Here is a 15668-nt window from a genome sequence, read left to right on the forward strand (position 1 = left end):
CTTATCAAATTGTCAATTCAATTTAGCTCAGAACACTTATGTTAATCTCTATTAACACAACACACTTTAAATGTGAAGGAAAAGATTTAATATTTGTATATTTAATTTTAATGTTATACATATAGACAGACTAAAAATGCTAGATATAAATGTTCAACAAAGATTCTGGTCTTGCTGACTCTCCATAAATAATGATATATGTGATCACATACTTAGTTATTCGGGAAAGCAGATGGACAAATTTGGCAACCTCGAGGTCATTTCAAGTTCAAGGATACTATCAATTATTTCAATGTAGGAGGAAGGCAAACAATATATGTGGTATAAACCTTCAAGTTTCTTCTAGTGTAGCAAGTATTAAGCAGAAATTCTCTAATCCCAGGAAATTAAAAAGCTTTAAAGTAACAAAGTCTAAGAAATTCTATTCTATTCTTTTGAAAAGAGTAGTTCTCAAAGTTTCAAAGACTGTAGTTACTGGGGGACTCATTATTTGACAAAAACTACTGGGAAAAATGGAAAACAGTCTGGTAGAAATGAAGTTCTGACAACACAAGTGAGAAAGAGATAATCAAGAAAGATGAATATCTTAGTCAAAAGTCTTTGTGTTTCCTGACATAGTATAGCAGTAGCTTAATGAAATTAAAAGAAGTTAGGCTATTTAGCTGAACAAACTGAACCTAAAATTAAATACTTAAAGAGAAGATGGCTGAAAGAACAGTCATCTCAAAAGCCCCCAGAAGATCAGGAGTTTGTCAGGAGAAATTTCCAAGGGGAGCCTCAAAAGACTAATGTTTTCATTTGAAATACAGGAAGTCCAGAGTAGTAAGAAAAGTTCTCCAGAAATCTGATGAGTTTGTGCTATAGGTACTCACTAACTACTAACTTAATCACATCTTCATATTTGTATATGGGCTAGAGGAATGCTCTTTTACAGTATGGTTTATGAAAAAGGACAAGGTGGATAGACAGGATGGAAGAAATAATTCACAAAGGAAATTAGAAAAATGTCCCTTAGGCATAAAAATCTCATTATCTTTTCTCTCACATTGTCTTTTCTGAACTTTCCCATCATTATCCAGGGCGCTCCCATCTTTCTGGTCACCCAAGTCTGCAATCTGTATCATCCCTTCCTTCTTCCTCTTGCACTCCAGATATCCAGTTGCCAAATCTTATCATTTCTTTCTCTGCGCTAACTCTCAAATGCATCTCCTCTTCATTCACACAAGTACCATTCCAGTTCAGCTTCTCATCACCTCTGACCTAGACTACGGCAATCACTACCTAACTGGTCTGTCTCAAGCCATTTCCCCACGCCAATCCATCCTCCACACAGGTGGCACAGGAAGCTAAGTAACAGTGTGCATAATGCTGGACTTGGAGTCAGGAAGTACTGAGTTTGAATCCAGCCTCAGACACTTAACTAGCTGTGCAACAGTGCTTCAATTTCCTCATCTATAAAATGGGGCTAATTAAGCACTTACCTCCCAAGGTGTTGTGATGATCAAATGAAGTAAAATATGAAACACTCTGTAAACCACAAAGCACTTCAATGCAAGCTGCTATGATTTTCCTAAAGCTCTGACTACGTCTGTCTGTCTGTCTCTCTCTCACACACCCACCCACACACCCACCAATGAATTCCAGTGCCTATTCCCTCTAGAATCGAACTGATCAGCATTTCAAGCTTTTCACAACCTGGACTGTTCCTACCCTTCCAGTTTTTAGACACAATACTCATCTCCATACACCCTATGGTCCAGCCATACTGGCTTACTTACGGTTACTCACACCTGACGCTCCATGCCCATCTCCTGCCTTTGCACTCGTCCCCTCCTTTTCTGAAATGCTCTCACTCTCAACCTCTGCCTTTTAAAATCCCTGTTTTCCCTCAAAATTCAGCCCAAATCCCGTCTTCTGCTGGAGGCCTTTCCTGGTCCCCTAGTAGCCGATGCCTTCCCCTCTAACATTACCCACCACCTCCTCTGTATATTTCTTACGCATACCTATTTACATGCTGTCTCCACCTTTAGAACATAAGTGCCTTGAATGCTGGGACTGTTAGTTTCTTTCTATGCCAGTATTTAGCCCAGGGGCATGATAAATGCTTGTTGATTATAATAAAAGGAGATGAAAGGGACCTAAAACTATAAAAATGGGAACTACTAGAGCTAAAAAAAATTATACAGATTATCCCCACACAGGGGTAGGGGTTGTCGGGGCTGGGGGTAGCATCCTCTACAGAGCAACCAGAGGAGCTGTCAGGTCCTGACAAGTATAAGGAAACCCATTACTAGCCCCAAGGGTTCATGGGTTGGGGCCTTCTTAATGACAGAGAAACGGTTACAGGGAAGCCAAATCTGGCTGTTTGAGAGGTGTGATGGCTTCTTGGATCATGTGTAAAATGTGACAGAATATATTCTGATAAATATGAATGAGCAGGCATTTATTAAGGGATTACAAGGTACAAAGTATTGTGCTAAGTGCTGGGAATGCAAACATAGAAAGTCCCTGTTTTCGAGGAGTTCACATTCTAACAAGGGAATACAATATCTAGAGAAAGGTTCAACTTCAAATAAGATAGAAAGGCCTGGTGAGTCCTTAGAGAGCAGTCAAAAGGAGGCTGACAACTGAGCAGGAGAAAAGAGGATGATAATGCATCATCTTCAGTGTCCTGGCCATTAATAAAACAATATATATTTCTGAAGATGGGACATTTGACTGTGTTGAAGACTTTGATTATAATAATGTCACTTTTAAAAAATTTTATAAATGATTTACTCATCACCCAAAAGTGGAAGAGAATAAAAATATTGTCTCCATTTTACAGGTAAAGAAACAGACTGGATGACTAGAAGGATGATGTTGTCAGGAGAAATGGAGAAGGATGGAGGAGGAATAGATTTAGGGGGAAAGATGAATTCTGTTTTTGACCTATTGAACTGAGATCCCTACAGGTACAAACACTCAGGTGGAGATTACAACAAGTAGTTGGTAACAAAGGACTTGGAGGTTAGAGAGATATGGCAGCTGGATATGTAGTTTGGGAGTCATACCATTAAAGATGACTTTTATGTACTCTAGTGTCTAACTGAAGGCTATGAGGATGCAGGTAATATTTTTACTTTTTTTTTTTTTTCCAATATAAGGCTAGGACTTGAGACATGAAACACGAGAGTCAAAGAATAAGATTTTATTTTTTGGAGGGAAGGTGTGGTGGGTAAAGAAGACTGGCTAAGAGAATATAATGATTCATTAGTGGCAAGGAGAATTGACAAATGTTTGGCTAGAGACAATAACCTCATCAAGAGGGCTTTAAACTGAAAATTAAAGAAATGACAGAAAAACAATGGAAGATTTCTTAATTCCCAAGAGAAAGTAGCTGTGAAGAAATGATAACACAGTAAGTAAGGAGGTTGTGCAGTGTAGCAAAGAGAACACTGGTCATGGGGGTGAAATCCAGAGAATGAAGGGGCTGCTGATCTGGGCCCTTGCCCAACATAGAGGTTCCCAGAACAACAATAGAAGAAGGAGGCCATGACTCACAATCTTGTGTCTTAGCTTTGAATTAGTTCTGCTACTGATTACCTGTGTGACCTTTTGGCAATTTATAGCTCTTTTAATAAACAGCAACAACAGCAGCACAAGTTAGCCACTGACTAGCTATATGCAGTGACAGTGTTTTTAATTGTCTTTTAAAATTCTGCACTGATTTCCACAGAGCAAAACTCCCTCATTTGAGGTGGTTCCATAGGAAGCTTACATAGCAGCCCAGTGAGACTAAAGGATCTGAAAGTATTTAATCTCCCATAATCTGACATCTGAAGGGATTAATCTCCTTATAATAGGATCTTAAAATTGAGAACGTGAAAGGACTTTAGAGGCAGGTCATCTACTCCAATCCTTAATTTTGGAGATGAGAAAACTGAGGCCCAGGAAGGTAAGTGACTTGCCCATGACACAGCTACTAAGTAGTAGAACTGGGATTTGAACCTAGGTTCTCTTAACTCAAAATTCAATATTCTTTCTTCACATCAGATTTTATTCAAAATAATCCTGAAATGCATGGGATTACACAAGCAAAGTTACTGCATGTTCAATTATGTTTTCTTGATCTATTCTCTCCTTGGACACCTCTGAATACCAAAAACCTAGAATTCACCAGATTTTATACAAGTTGTCTAATAAATAATTAACACCTTTACCATTTCCTCTAACCAGTGTGTTTCTGTAAAAATCCTTCTGTTAGCCACTTCTCTACTGGAAAATCACTATATATGGGTCAGATATCCTATGAAAACAGAAACAAGTCACAAACAAGGACGTAGGATAATATAACAGGCAGACAAAAACCCTCCTTGGGGGTAGAAGCAGAACATGATTTGTTTCAATATCATCCTCTGTTACTTAGCACAAGACTGAACTGAACATTGAGAATTCAGTAAAACTGTTTAACTGAATTCAGCAAATTGTCTATCATCTAAGCAAGAAAAAAAGAAAACTTATCGAATATCGGAAGTGAAGGAGACCTTAAAATAATTTAGTCTAATACCTATACTTTGCAAATTAAAAAAAGATCTTAATTTTAAAAAATATTTAGAATTGTATTCCCCTCTTTCATCCCAAACAGGAGGCGCTCTCTCTCTGTTTGAGTCATGTTCTTTGAAGCCTGTCACCACTTTTGCCTACAACTATCAGCAAAATCAGGCTCACTAAAAAAAATAAAATAAAATAAAAAGAATCCAAGACAGTTTTACATCAAGTAAAATCCAGTCACTCTTTCAGGCTACAAGAGTTCTAATTAGTTCTTTAGGGAAATTGTTTTATAGCAGCTAAACTAATGGTTTTACTCCCTGATGTATTTTCATCAGATTTCATCAGACACTAAGGGGACTTTATTAGCTCTGGAGAATTAAAGAGCATTCTTTTTTTTTTGCCATATTTCTTTCCTTACTTAGAAAATGACATTGTGAACTTTTAATAAAGGAAAGAATCTGAAGAATTATCATAAGTTTTCCTTTCTTCCTCAGTTATACTTTTCATGATATTATCCTTAACTCTAAATTTGGTCCTTAAATATCCTGACAAGTTTAGGGAATAATAGATGGTGATTCATCCATTTTTAATAAATTTGGTGTTTAATTAATTAAAAGGTAGCATGAGACTAATCATATCCAGGCATAGGAATTAGATTTCATTTTGCCTTTGGATGGCTATATAATTTGCACTGCCATAATATTTTGAAATGTATTAAATTGTACAATAAATATAATTTACCTTGTGTTGACTATAATTTCTGAGAGTTGTAGGAAAAAACTTGAAAATTATGGAATCACTACATTTTATTGAGAATTACAAAGTACAGCATTGTATGGATGTATCCATTTAAAAATCCTTTAAGTATATTATTTTGTGATAGGTCTACTGACCAAACAAACTTGTTCTTATTCCTAAAGAGGCTTTGGATATATCACAATCAGCTACCTGATTAACTTTAGTAGTTAGTCCTAAGAGGAAAAGACAGAAAGCTTCCCTACCTTACTCCACACCAGCCTGGAGCCACAAAGAAAAGAAAGCACCAGGTGGCAACCACAACCACAGGATACTCAAATCTTGCTTGTGAAACAATAATTGGAAGTTTATTGCTTGCTTTAAAGACTCAGGAAAGGATCTGTCTAGCAAGTTGGGCAAACATTTATTTTTCAACTAACGTTTCCACAAATCACTCACTATAATCCCCATCTAAAGTTGTGAATGTAATTGTTTAGTAATAAAAACTAGGCAAAAGCCCAACAGTACGATGAGGTTCAATGCTAAATCAAAACAACAGTATCATATGGACCTCTAACAAATCTACTAATATTTGTTATGAAATCACAAACCTCTCAACATTCCCCAGATGAACAATATTAGCTTAAACTCTGAGATGTATTTCCTCAGTCAAAAAGAGAGTGGGATTTTTCACACACAGACTAAGGAAAGTAGGAAGTGAAGATGTATCCAGGCATAAGATCAAATGAAGATGCTGAAGCCTGTGCTAGACACTGGAACTAAGTTTAGGCGAAAGAACCTTATCTAACACTAAGAAAAGAGTCTAGATAAAGAGAATTTAAAATATTTTTCATTTAAGAAACTGAAAGATCATTTATTACGTAAGTCCAACATTTAAGATGGTTACTGTTAAACTAATCAAATGGCATAGTATATTTTGCTTGACTGGACATGTGATTTCATTGATATAAGAAATCCCTGATGAAAACTCCCTTTATCCGTGCAAATGAGCACATTCTGGGGGATATGAGAGGATCACTGGTGCAAGGTCACACATAGGGCAGAAACAGGCTCTAACCCAAGAGAGTTCTCTTTTTAAAAAATTCAATTTCATTTTATTTTGAGGCCCAAATTCTCTTAATCCCTTGTCCCTCTCTCCCTCCTACTAAGAAAGCAAGAAAAACAAAGCTCATTACAAATATGCAGATTTATGAAAATCAAATTCCACCATTGTCCATGTTTCTCCCTTCCCCCCAAAAAGGAAGAAACAAAAAACATGCTTCCATTTGCATTGTGAGTCTATCGGTTCTCTGTGTAGGAGTGGATAGCAGGTTTCATCATGAGTCCTTTGGATCTGTGATCCGTCACTGTGTTGATCAGAGTTGATTGTCCTTACAATATTGTTGTTGTTATTGTATAAACTGTTCTCCTCGGTCTGCTCACTTCATTTTGTACCAGTTCACAGAAGTCTTTCCAGGTTTCTCTGAAAAATCCCCTTCAAAATTTCTTACAGCATAATAGTATTCCACCATATTTATATACCATACCTTGTCCAGTCATTCTCCAATTATAAGCATCTCCTAAGCTTCCAATTCTTTGCTACTACAAAAAGAGCTACTATAACTGCTTTTATACACATAGGTCCTTTTCCTCTTTCTTGGATGATCTCAGATATTCTTGACTCTGAGGCTGGTTCTCTGTATCTACTCTGATATTCTGTCTCTCCAACCAGTATATTTTATTTTATAATCAATTGCTAGCTCTTTAAAAGAAATTCAAAAAGCTACAAAATATGTACATAACAAGAGATCATGAACAAGTTAACTTTACAGAAAGTGATGCTAGATTATGGAAGAGAAGGGCTTTGAAGAAAGAGCACAGCAGATTATAGATTGACAAGTAATAGATAAGCTGGATGGAGCAATGGAATTACAATCAGGAGATATGAGTTCGAATCCTGGCTCTGACACTTAAGCGATTATGACTTGAGGCCTGCCCTTTCACTCTAACCTCAGTTTCCTCATCTATAAGTTAGGGATGATGTCTGCAGTACTATCTTTAAGTGAAGTTCTCCTGAGATGGTTCATCATGGTGCTGGGATGAATCCAAGTTCTGGAAGGCTATGCCAGTGAAGCACAGACTCTAGTAGGTCACAGAAAACCGAAAAAGCTTTAAATATGGGCCCAGTGATAAGACTGCATGTTTGAAGACTAGCCTAGCTAGTTGGAAAAGCCTCATTACTCACAGTTTAACTACTCAGGGTAGGGAGGCTATAATTTGCATTAGTTAAAGGATGACCCACATTGATGAAATCACACATCCACAAAATAAGAGGTGTTAATAATAACAGCATTGTATTAGAAGGAAGTATTGTGGTAGAAATGTTTGATAAATCTTTGATCAGTGAATGAATAATACGGATTCTTTATAAGGACCCTACCATAAAGAATTCCCTGCATATAATTCCCCCGCAAAATGTCAAGATTCATGAAGGGGGTGGGGGAAGGGGCAGGAGCCAAGATGGTGGAATATAGGCCAGGAACCAGCTAAACTCTCCTAACATTCCCCATCAAACAACTTTAAAATAATGCTTCAAATCAAATTTTAGAATGGCAGAACCAACAAAATGTGAGGAAGATATTTTTCCAGACTAAAACAACTTAGAAGTCCACAGGAAAAAGTGGGTATAGGCTTGAAGCATTGCAGAAGCATCAGTAGTGGGCCTTGGAGGCAGCCTCAACAACAGCAGCTTTAGGAGCTCTCAGCCCAAAGTTGATATGGGAGTCAAAAGAACTGGTCAGAAAGAAATTATAGGGGAAACTTTGGTGGCACTGAGTAGAGCTGGTGCTGAGTGGCAACTCTCTTGTCCATGGAGTTCTGTGTTGCAGTCCCAGAGCAGAAAGGAGCACCTCTGATCAGTCACAAGAGAGCAGAGGCCCTGGTCACAGTTCTAGGACTAAGAGCAAGAAGAGCACTAGGACTTGTGGCTCTCTCAGAATAACACCTCTCCCAAGATAACACTACCTTGGAAGCATCAAAATCTTGCAGACCCCCAGAACTAGCTTTGTGAAAACAGCAGTGAAAAAAAGTCTGAAGCTTGGTACACTGCTTCTACAACCACAAGTGAGCACAGCCCAATTTTAACATAAAGTTGAAAGTCAAGAAATAGGCTGAAAAAATGAGCAAACAACAACAAAAAAGAATTTGATGATAAAAAGCTACTATGCTAGCAGGGAGGAGATATAAACTTAAAAGATGCTGTGAAAATAGCTACAAAGAAAGCCTCAAAGAAAAATGCTAATTGGACCCAAGGCTAAGAAAAGAAATGAAAACACTGCAAAGAAAATTACGGAAATTAACAGCTTGGTAATAGAGGCACCAAAAATAATGAAAATAACACCTTGAAAACAGAATTGACCCAACAGAAGAACTACAAAAGCCCACTGAAGAAAATAATTCTTTAAAAATTGGAATTCGGCAAGTTGAAGCTAATAATGCCACAAACTTCAAAAAACAATAAATAAAGTCAAAAAAATGGAAAAAAAATGAAGAAAATGTGAAATATCTCAGTGGAAAAACTGAACTGGAAAACAGATCAAGGAGATATACTTTAAGAATTACCAGACTATCTGAAAGTCACGGTCAGAAAAAGAACCGCGACACCATACTTCAAGAACTTATCAAGGAAAACTGTGTCAATATCTTAGATCTAGAAGGTAAAACAGAAACTGACAGAATCCACCAATCACCTCTTAAAAAAGATCCATCTCAAAATTAAAACTTGATATATTGGGAGAAGGAAAAAGGGAGAGACAGAATAAGGTAAATTATCTCACATAAAAGTGGCAAGAAAAAGCTGTTATAATAGAAAGGAAGAGGGGGCAGGTGAAAGGGAATGAGTGAATCTTGCTCTCATCAGATTTGACTTAAAGAAGGAATAATATACACAGTCAATTTTGTACCTTACCCCACAGGAAAGTAGGGAGGAAGGGGATAAGGAGCGGGGGCAGATTGAGGGAGGAGGTAGTCAAAAGCAAACACTTTTGAAAAGGGACAGGGTCAAAGGATAAAAATGAATAAAGGGGGACAAAAATATAATTAGTTTTTTAAAACATGACTATTATGGAAGTGTTCTGCATAACAATACACGTATAACCTATATTGAATTGCTTGCCTTCTCAAGGAAGGTGGGTGGGGAGGGAAGAAGGGAAAGAATTTGGAACTCAAAGTTCTAAAGACAAATGCTCAAAAAAAAGAGCTGTTTTTACATGCACCTGGGAAATAAGATATACAGGCAAATGGGGCATAGAAATCTATCTTGCCCTACAAGAAAGTAAGGGAAAAGGGGATGGGAAGGAGTGGGGTGACAGAAGGGAGGGCTGACTAGGGAATGGAGCAATCAGAATATATGCCATCTTGGAGCGGGGAGGAGGGTAGAAATGGGGAGAAAATTTGTAATTCAAACTCTTGTCAAAATTAATGCTGAAAACTAAAAACATTAAATAAATAAATAAATAATGGTTTAAACTAAAAAAAAAAAAAAAGATAATCAGGAAAATTAAATTACTACATTATGCTAAAAGGTATCATAAATAATGAAGTTATATAAAAAAAATTTTACAATAAGTTTTTCTGATAAAGCCTCATTTCTCAAATATATGAAGCACTGAATGAAATTTCTAAAAGTAAGAGCCATTCCCCAACTGATAAATGGTCAAAGGAGATGAACAGCCAGTTTTCAGAAGAAATCAAAGCTGTCTATAGTCATATGAACAAATGCTCTAAATAACTATTGATTAGAGAAAGACAAATTAAAATAACTCTTGAGGTACCAACATAAATGACAAATTCTGGAGGGAATGTGGAAAAATAGGTACATTAATGAACTGTTAGTGGAACAGAGAATTGGTCCAACCATTCTGTGTTTTGGGGCAGCTAGATGGCACAGTAGATAAGAGTTCTGGCACTGAAGTCAGGAGAACGTGAGTTTAAATCTGACTTCTGATATTTCAAAGCTGTGTAACTCTGGACAAGTCACTTAACCCTGTTTGACTCAGTTTCCTCATCTGTAAAATGAGCTGGAGAAGAAAATGGCAAACTACTCCAGTATCTTTGCCAAGAAAACCCCAACTGGGGTCACAAAGAATCAGACATAACTGAAACAACTGAACAACAACAACTATTTCAGCAGCTAGACAGAACAATGGCTAGAGAATGGGGCTTGGAATAAAGAAGTCTCACCTTTGTGCATTCAAATCTGGCCTTAGACACTAGCAGTGTGACCCTGGATAAGTCACTTAATTGTTCACGTTAGTTCCTCATCTGTAAAATGAACCGGGGAAGAAAACGGCAGACCACTCTAGTATCTTTGCCAAGAAAACTTCAAATGGGGTCCTGAAGAGTTGGACATGACTGAAAACAACTCAACAACAGCAACCACCAACTATTCTAGAAAAGGAACTGTGTCCAAAGGGCTATAAAATTGTGCATACCCTTTGATCTAGCAGTACCATTCTAGGTCTATACCACAAAGAGATCAAAGAAATGAGAAGAGCAATACAGTAAAACGACAATCATGTAGGCTTATGTAGTGTTCCAGATTCTGCCCCATTTAAGTCCATGACTTAGGGCAAGTCATTTGGCCTAGATGATTTCTAAGGTCCATTCTAGTTCTGACTGCCTGTCATTCTAAGTTTTTCCATTGTAACCGGCTACCTTTGCCAAAGGGGACCAAGCACTGGGAGTTATCAGACTCAGTACAGCAGAGAGACTAAGAGATGTCCATCACAAAAATGCTAATGTCCATATTACATCAGCAAGTATATTTTAAAATATCATGAAATGAAAGGAAGGCCAAATTACTCCCAGTATAACACATGACAGCAATAGGCCGCATAATAAAAGGGGTGTTCTATTTTTTAGGGCTGGAGATCGATCAGATTCTTTGTTAAGAAACATTTATTTCCAAAACAGAGGCACACATTTCCATGTCTTTATGTTTATACAACTAGATATCCTCTTAAGTACTTAAATAACTTCTGGAGAATGTTCTAAAGCATTACATTTCTTATCTTGGATTATACAGAGTGATAAAGGACTATATATATGATATACCATGTGAACAATAATCTGCTTGCTGGAGGGTAATATTATTACTGCTCCTCTGAAAGTAATTTCTACTTAAGATGTGACAGTCACTAGACCAGTTTGACTGCCCAGGTAGCCTCCAACTCAATCTGTACTATTGATGCTTACCACCACAGAATCATTGTGAGTTAGATCCACTACCACCGGTTCAGTAGATTCACAGGTGAGGTCCACCACCTCTTCTCCAGCTTTAAAAAGAAGCATTTTATAACAAGCATCAGGAAAACTGATAATAAGGTCCGGCAGAGCTAAATAATTACCCCATACCCATGCAAATTTGACCCTAGAGAAAGAGAGAGATCATCAGAATATATATCCTAATACTAAATCTCTCTAGTCAAATACCAGGCCTTTTTTTTTCTTTTATTAGATAGTCTGCCCTGCCTTGAGCCTGGAATTAAGACCAATCTTGGGATTATATACGCACTACCTTACAAATTTGGAAGACTCAATGAAGAAAAGCTCCCTGTAAATATCTAAAGACAACATTGGCCTTTAATATGACAGGTTATAAGTATCACCAAAAACTCATGCTTAGGAGGTAGCAACACAACAAAAAGCTACAAATAGCTAATGTTATTTTTAAAATCCTTGCTGAAAACAGAAATGAAATAGAGATAACTGAAGTATCAGGAGCACAGTAAGAACTACTACATGGCTCCAAGCAATGATTTAAAATTACTTCACAAGGCAGAAATGATTTGGCAAATGTTACCTTTTGTGGAAGCCTTTAAGATCATTTTGGTGCAAGGAGGTTAAGCTGAACATGCTCACAAGGACAGCCTAGCATAAAATTCTCTCCTTCACCCATCATACTGTCAGTTCCATGACTTTAGAATTTTCTTATAACTCATGAGCTTTATATTCTCTTTATGAAAAACCATGGAAGAAGGTTATGGACTTTTATGAAGTAACAGCAAGACAAAAGGATAAATTTAAAGAAAAAAAGAGAGCCTATTACACTGCAAATCTTACACACTGTGAATTACCAGTTGAACCAAATTATCTCATTTTTCAAGTTTTAGAAATCTTGGAACATTTTGGGACAAAAATAGGAATCCAAGGGAAAGGCCATAACAAAAATTGGCTTTAAATTTCGAATAAAAAATTTTGATGATGGATGTTTCCAAAATAATTCTCAATATTTTAGGTCCTATAATATCTTTCCGAAAAAAGAGGCTCCATCAATTTTATTTGTACACTTACCACTTTCTACAAGTTCTATTGGCTCAGCTTCTGAAGTCATCTCCGTTGTTGGACCTACTAATCGTTCTCGTTTTTGAGCCTGCCTAGAATTTGTTGTTCCACCTCGGCGCTTTCTTTGAGTCTATTAAGGATAAAAATAAATTAAATGATTAATGGAAGATCAAAATTATTTCAACTCAGATCTAAGAGTTTACATAGTGTTTCAACAATCTGGCTAGCAGCTTCTGTGGGGGTGTAAGATCCACCCACAGTCAGCACCCAGAAAGCTGCCAACACCACAGGTTCTTTTGATCTGCTTAACTAAGGAAAGCAGGGTGAAGGGGCTGACAAGCTTACTTTAATTCAGCATACAAATATCATTCATTTAGTTCAGAGGAAAAATCCAGCACCCTGAACTTCAGAACAAAATACAAACAAATTGCAAACATCAACAGACAGACCTTCTCTGATTCAAAACCCAATACATAGTTACCAGAATTCAACAAAGTCTCAGCATCTGGGTTTACAAGCTGGAGGGCTCTTAGCTACAGCTGCCCGGAGTCTCCTCATCAACACCATCTCCAAAGCCCTGCAGAAATGGCTCTGTCCTCCCTTCTTATAGGGCTTCGGACATCATCAAACGTCATCTGAATGATTGGTTCTTGAGCTGGCCCCTCCCCTTAGGACCCTGGGAGGTTCACATCCACATGGATTAGGTTAACACCCAATAGGGCATGGCTCTGGAGTTAGCACCTCCCCTTAGCCAGCCCCCACCTTGGGCCCCACCCCAGTCACCAATCCACACCCACGCAGGTTCCACACCTAAAGGGGGTTTGGGCCTGGGGCTTAGCACCTAGTAAGGCTCAATGAAATACACTGAATTACTCAAAACAAAAGCCAAACTCTTCGATCACTCGTTGAATTAAGTGCTAAGGAGCCCATCTTGCTGACCAACACACAGAGGTACACATTTCACATTTGGCATTTGAGTTTAACAATCTATTGCACAAGTCCAGGATGAGGAAGACATGTAGATAGGAAGCAGATCCCATTAAAACAAAAAACAAAACCAGACTGATTTTTAAAAGACAAAATCTGCCTGTGAAATGGGAGCCAAAAAAGTTTATGATAGCAGCAGCTCATAATTATATAATGCTGTAACGTTTAAAAAGTCAGATGTAGATCCGATCTTACGGCTGCGCACAAACATACATCTGGTGTCCACAGTCAGGGCTTGTGATCATCTCCTTACCCTCCAGACTGCGTCTGGAATAAATACCAATTGCAGATACCACATTTTAAGGACACTGAAAGCTGGAACACAACCTGAGGAAGATGACTAGGATGGTGAGGGGACTCAAGATCATACCATCTTAGGGCTGCTTGAAGGAAATGGGGATGCTTAATATAAAGAGAAAATTTGTTGGGAGACGTTAAGTGATCTTCAAGTATCTTAAGGGTTGTAATGTGGGAAAAGGATTAAATGTTCTGCAAGACCAATGGGTAGCAATTAGAGGAAGGCTGATTTCACATCAATAAGGAAAAAATTTCCTAGCAATTTAAGCTGTCCAAAAATGTAATGCCCTGATTTAGGGGATGGTAATTTGCCAGTTACCACATTTCTTCAAGTGGAATCTAGATCAGAGGTATCAAAAACGCAGCTGCAAAACTCCTGAGTACCACAGGAACCAGATGAAAAATATTTAATAAAATAAATACAATAAAAATAGATGACGTTAATACAGTGTTTTCTAAGTCAGTATGCAGCATGCAGAGCTCCTTGTGTACAGTTTAGTGGCCCTTGTTTCTATGAGTTGGTGACAACTTGTCAGGAATGATATGGACAGGACTCATGATTTGGGTACAAACTAAATTAATGAAATTTCAGGTCCCTTCTAACTGTAATACTTTGATTTTATGAACACAAACTTGTTAACTTGCCAGCTAAGTGTCCTTTGGATTCCAATTAAAATCCTTTCTCATACATTTTAGAATCCCTTGCAAAGTGCTCATCATTCATTTGAAGATCCACACACGGTTTTTTGACTTATTCTTTTTTCCCTACTTGGTCACAATTTTTCTTTTGCTTTCATTAAATGAAATAAAATCTGTTTAAACACAACTGCTCAGAATTTCTTTTTGTTTGGAAAGACTGAACAAACTGTGATTAAATTTGATATATTACTAAAGCCGAATTTGATGGCACAATATAGTATAGCAGTGATCTTGGGTTTTTCAGTATTTTATCAGCTGAGCTGAAACCCCAGTAGGGCTTAAAAAGATGGTAAGTGGAGGAATGAGTGATTTGTCATTTAATGCAGAACACTGCTAAATATGGAGAGGTTCATTACCAAAGAGTTAGTCATCAGGCAATTATTTGTTTTAGCCACAGTAAGTCATGATAATCATCTATCCTAAAGTGTAGGGGGACTGCAATCATAGAATTTGAGTTGGAAAAGACCTTACAAGTCACTTAATCCAACTTCTTACTGAAAAGGAACCTTCTCTTTAACATCCCTGGCTAAGAGTCAATGGAGACTGAAATGCCCGAAAGCTTTAAAGAACAGGGAACCCATTATTTCCTGAGGAAATTCATTTTACTTTGGGTCAAGCTTTAATTGTTGAGTTTTTCTTTATATTGAGCCAAAACCTGCTTCTCTGCAACTTCTACCCACCACTCCAAGGTTTACAATCTGAGGCTACAGAAAATGAGTCCAATGCATCTTCCGCATGAAGATCCTTCACACAGCCGTGGTGTCTCCCCTAAATCTTCTCTTTTAGCTTAACATTCTCTGTTCCTTCACCTGATTCTTAGATAGCACGACTCCATCTTGTAAACATCCTTCCTAAAATGAGGCACCCAAAACTAAACAGTATTTTGGGTGCGGTCTGACCAGAAGAGACTACAGTAGAATTATCACTTCCTTTTTCTGTACAAGATGCCTTTCTGAAAATAATGTAGCAATTATTTTACTAATGTAAAACAAGGGAAGATGATCACAAAGCTCTAAAATCCTATATTCCCCAGAAAAACCTCCATGACCTTGGCATACGAGGAAAATTTCTAT

General features: G+C 37.5%; 1 protein-coding gene across 1 annotated transcript in view; it reads right to left on the bottom strand.

Annotated features, from left to right (window-relative positions):
* RNF4 (ring finger protein 4) overlaps positions 1–15668 on the bottom strand; it is a 78788-nt gene that overhangs the window by 10928 nt on the left and 52192 nt on the right. Inside the window, exons 3-4 of the mRNA XM_036764134.1 lie at positions 12622–12742; positions 11524–11603 (exon numbers count right to left, since the gene is read on the bottom strand). Coding sequence (XP_036620029.1) covers positions 11524–11603; positions 12622–12742 — 201 coding nt within the window. The remainder of the gene's footprint in view (positions 1–11523; positions 11604–12621; positions 12743–15668) is intronic.

This window comes from Trichosurus vulpecula, chromosome 6 (genome assembly GCF_011100635.1).
Source record: "Trichosurus vulpecula isolate mTriVul1 chromosome 6, mTriVul1.pri, whole genome shotgun sequence".
Classification (NCBI taxonomy): Eukaryota; Metazoa; Chordata; class Mammalia; order Diprotodontia; family Phalangeridae; genus Trichosurus; species Trichosurus vulpecula.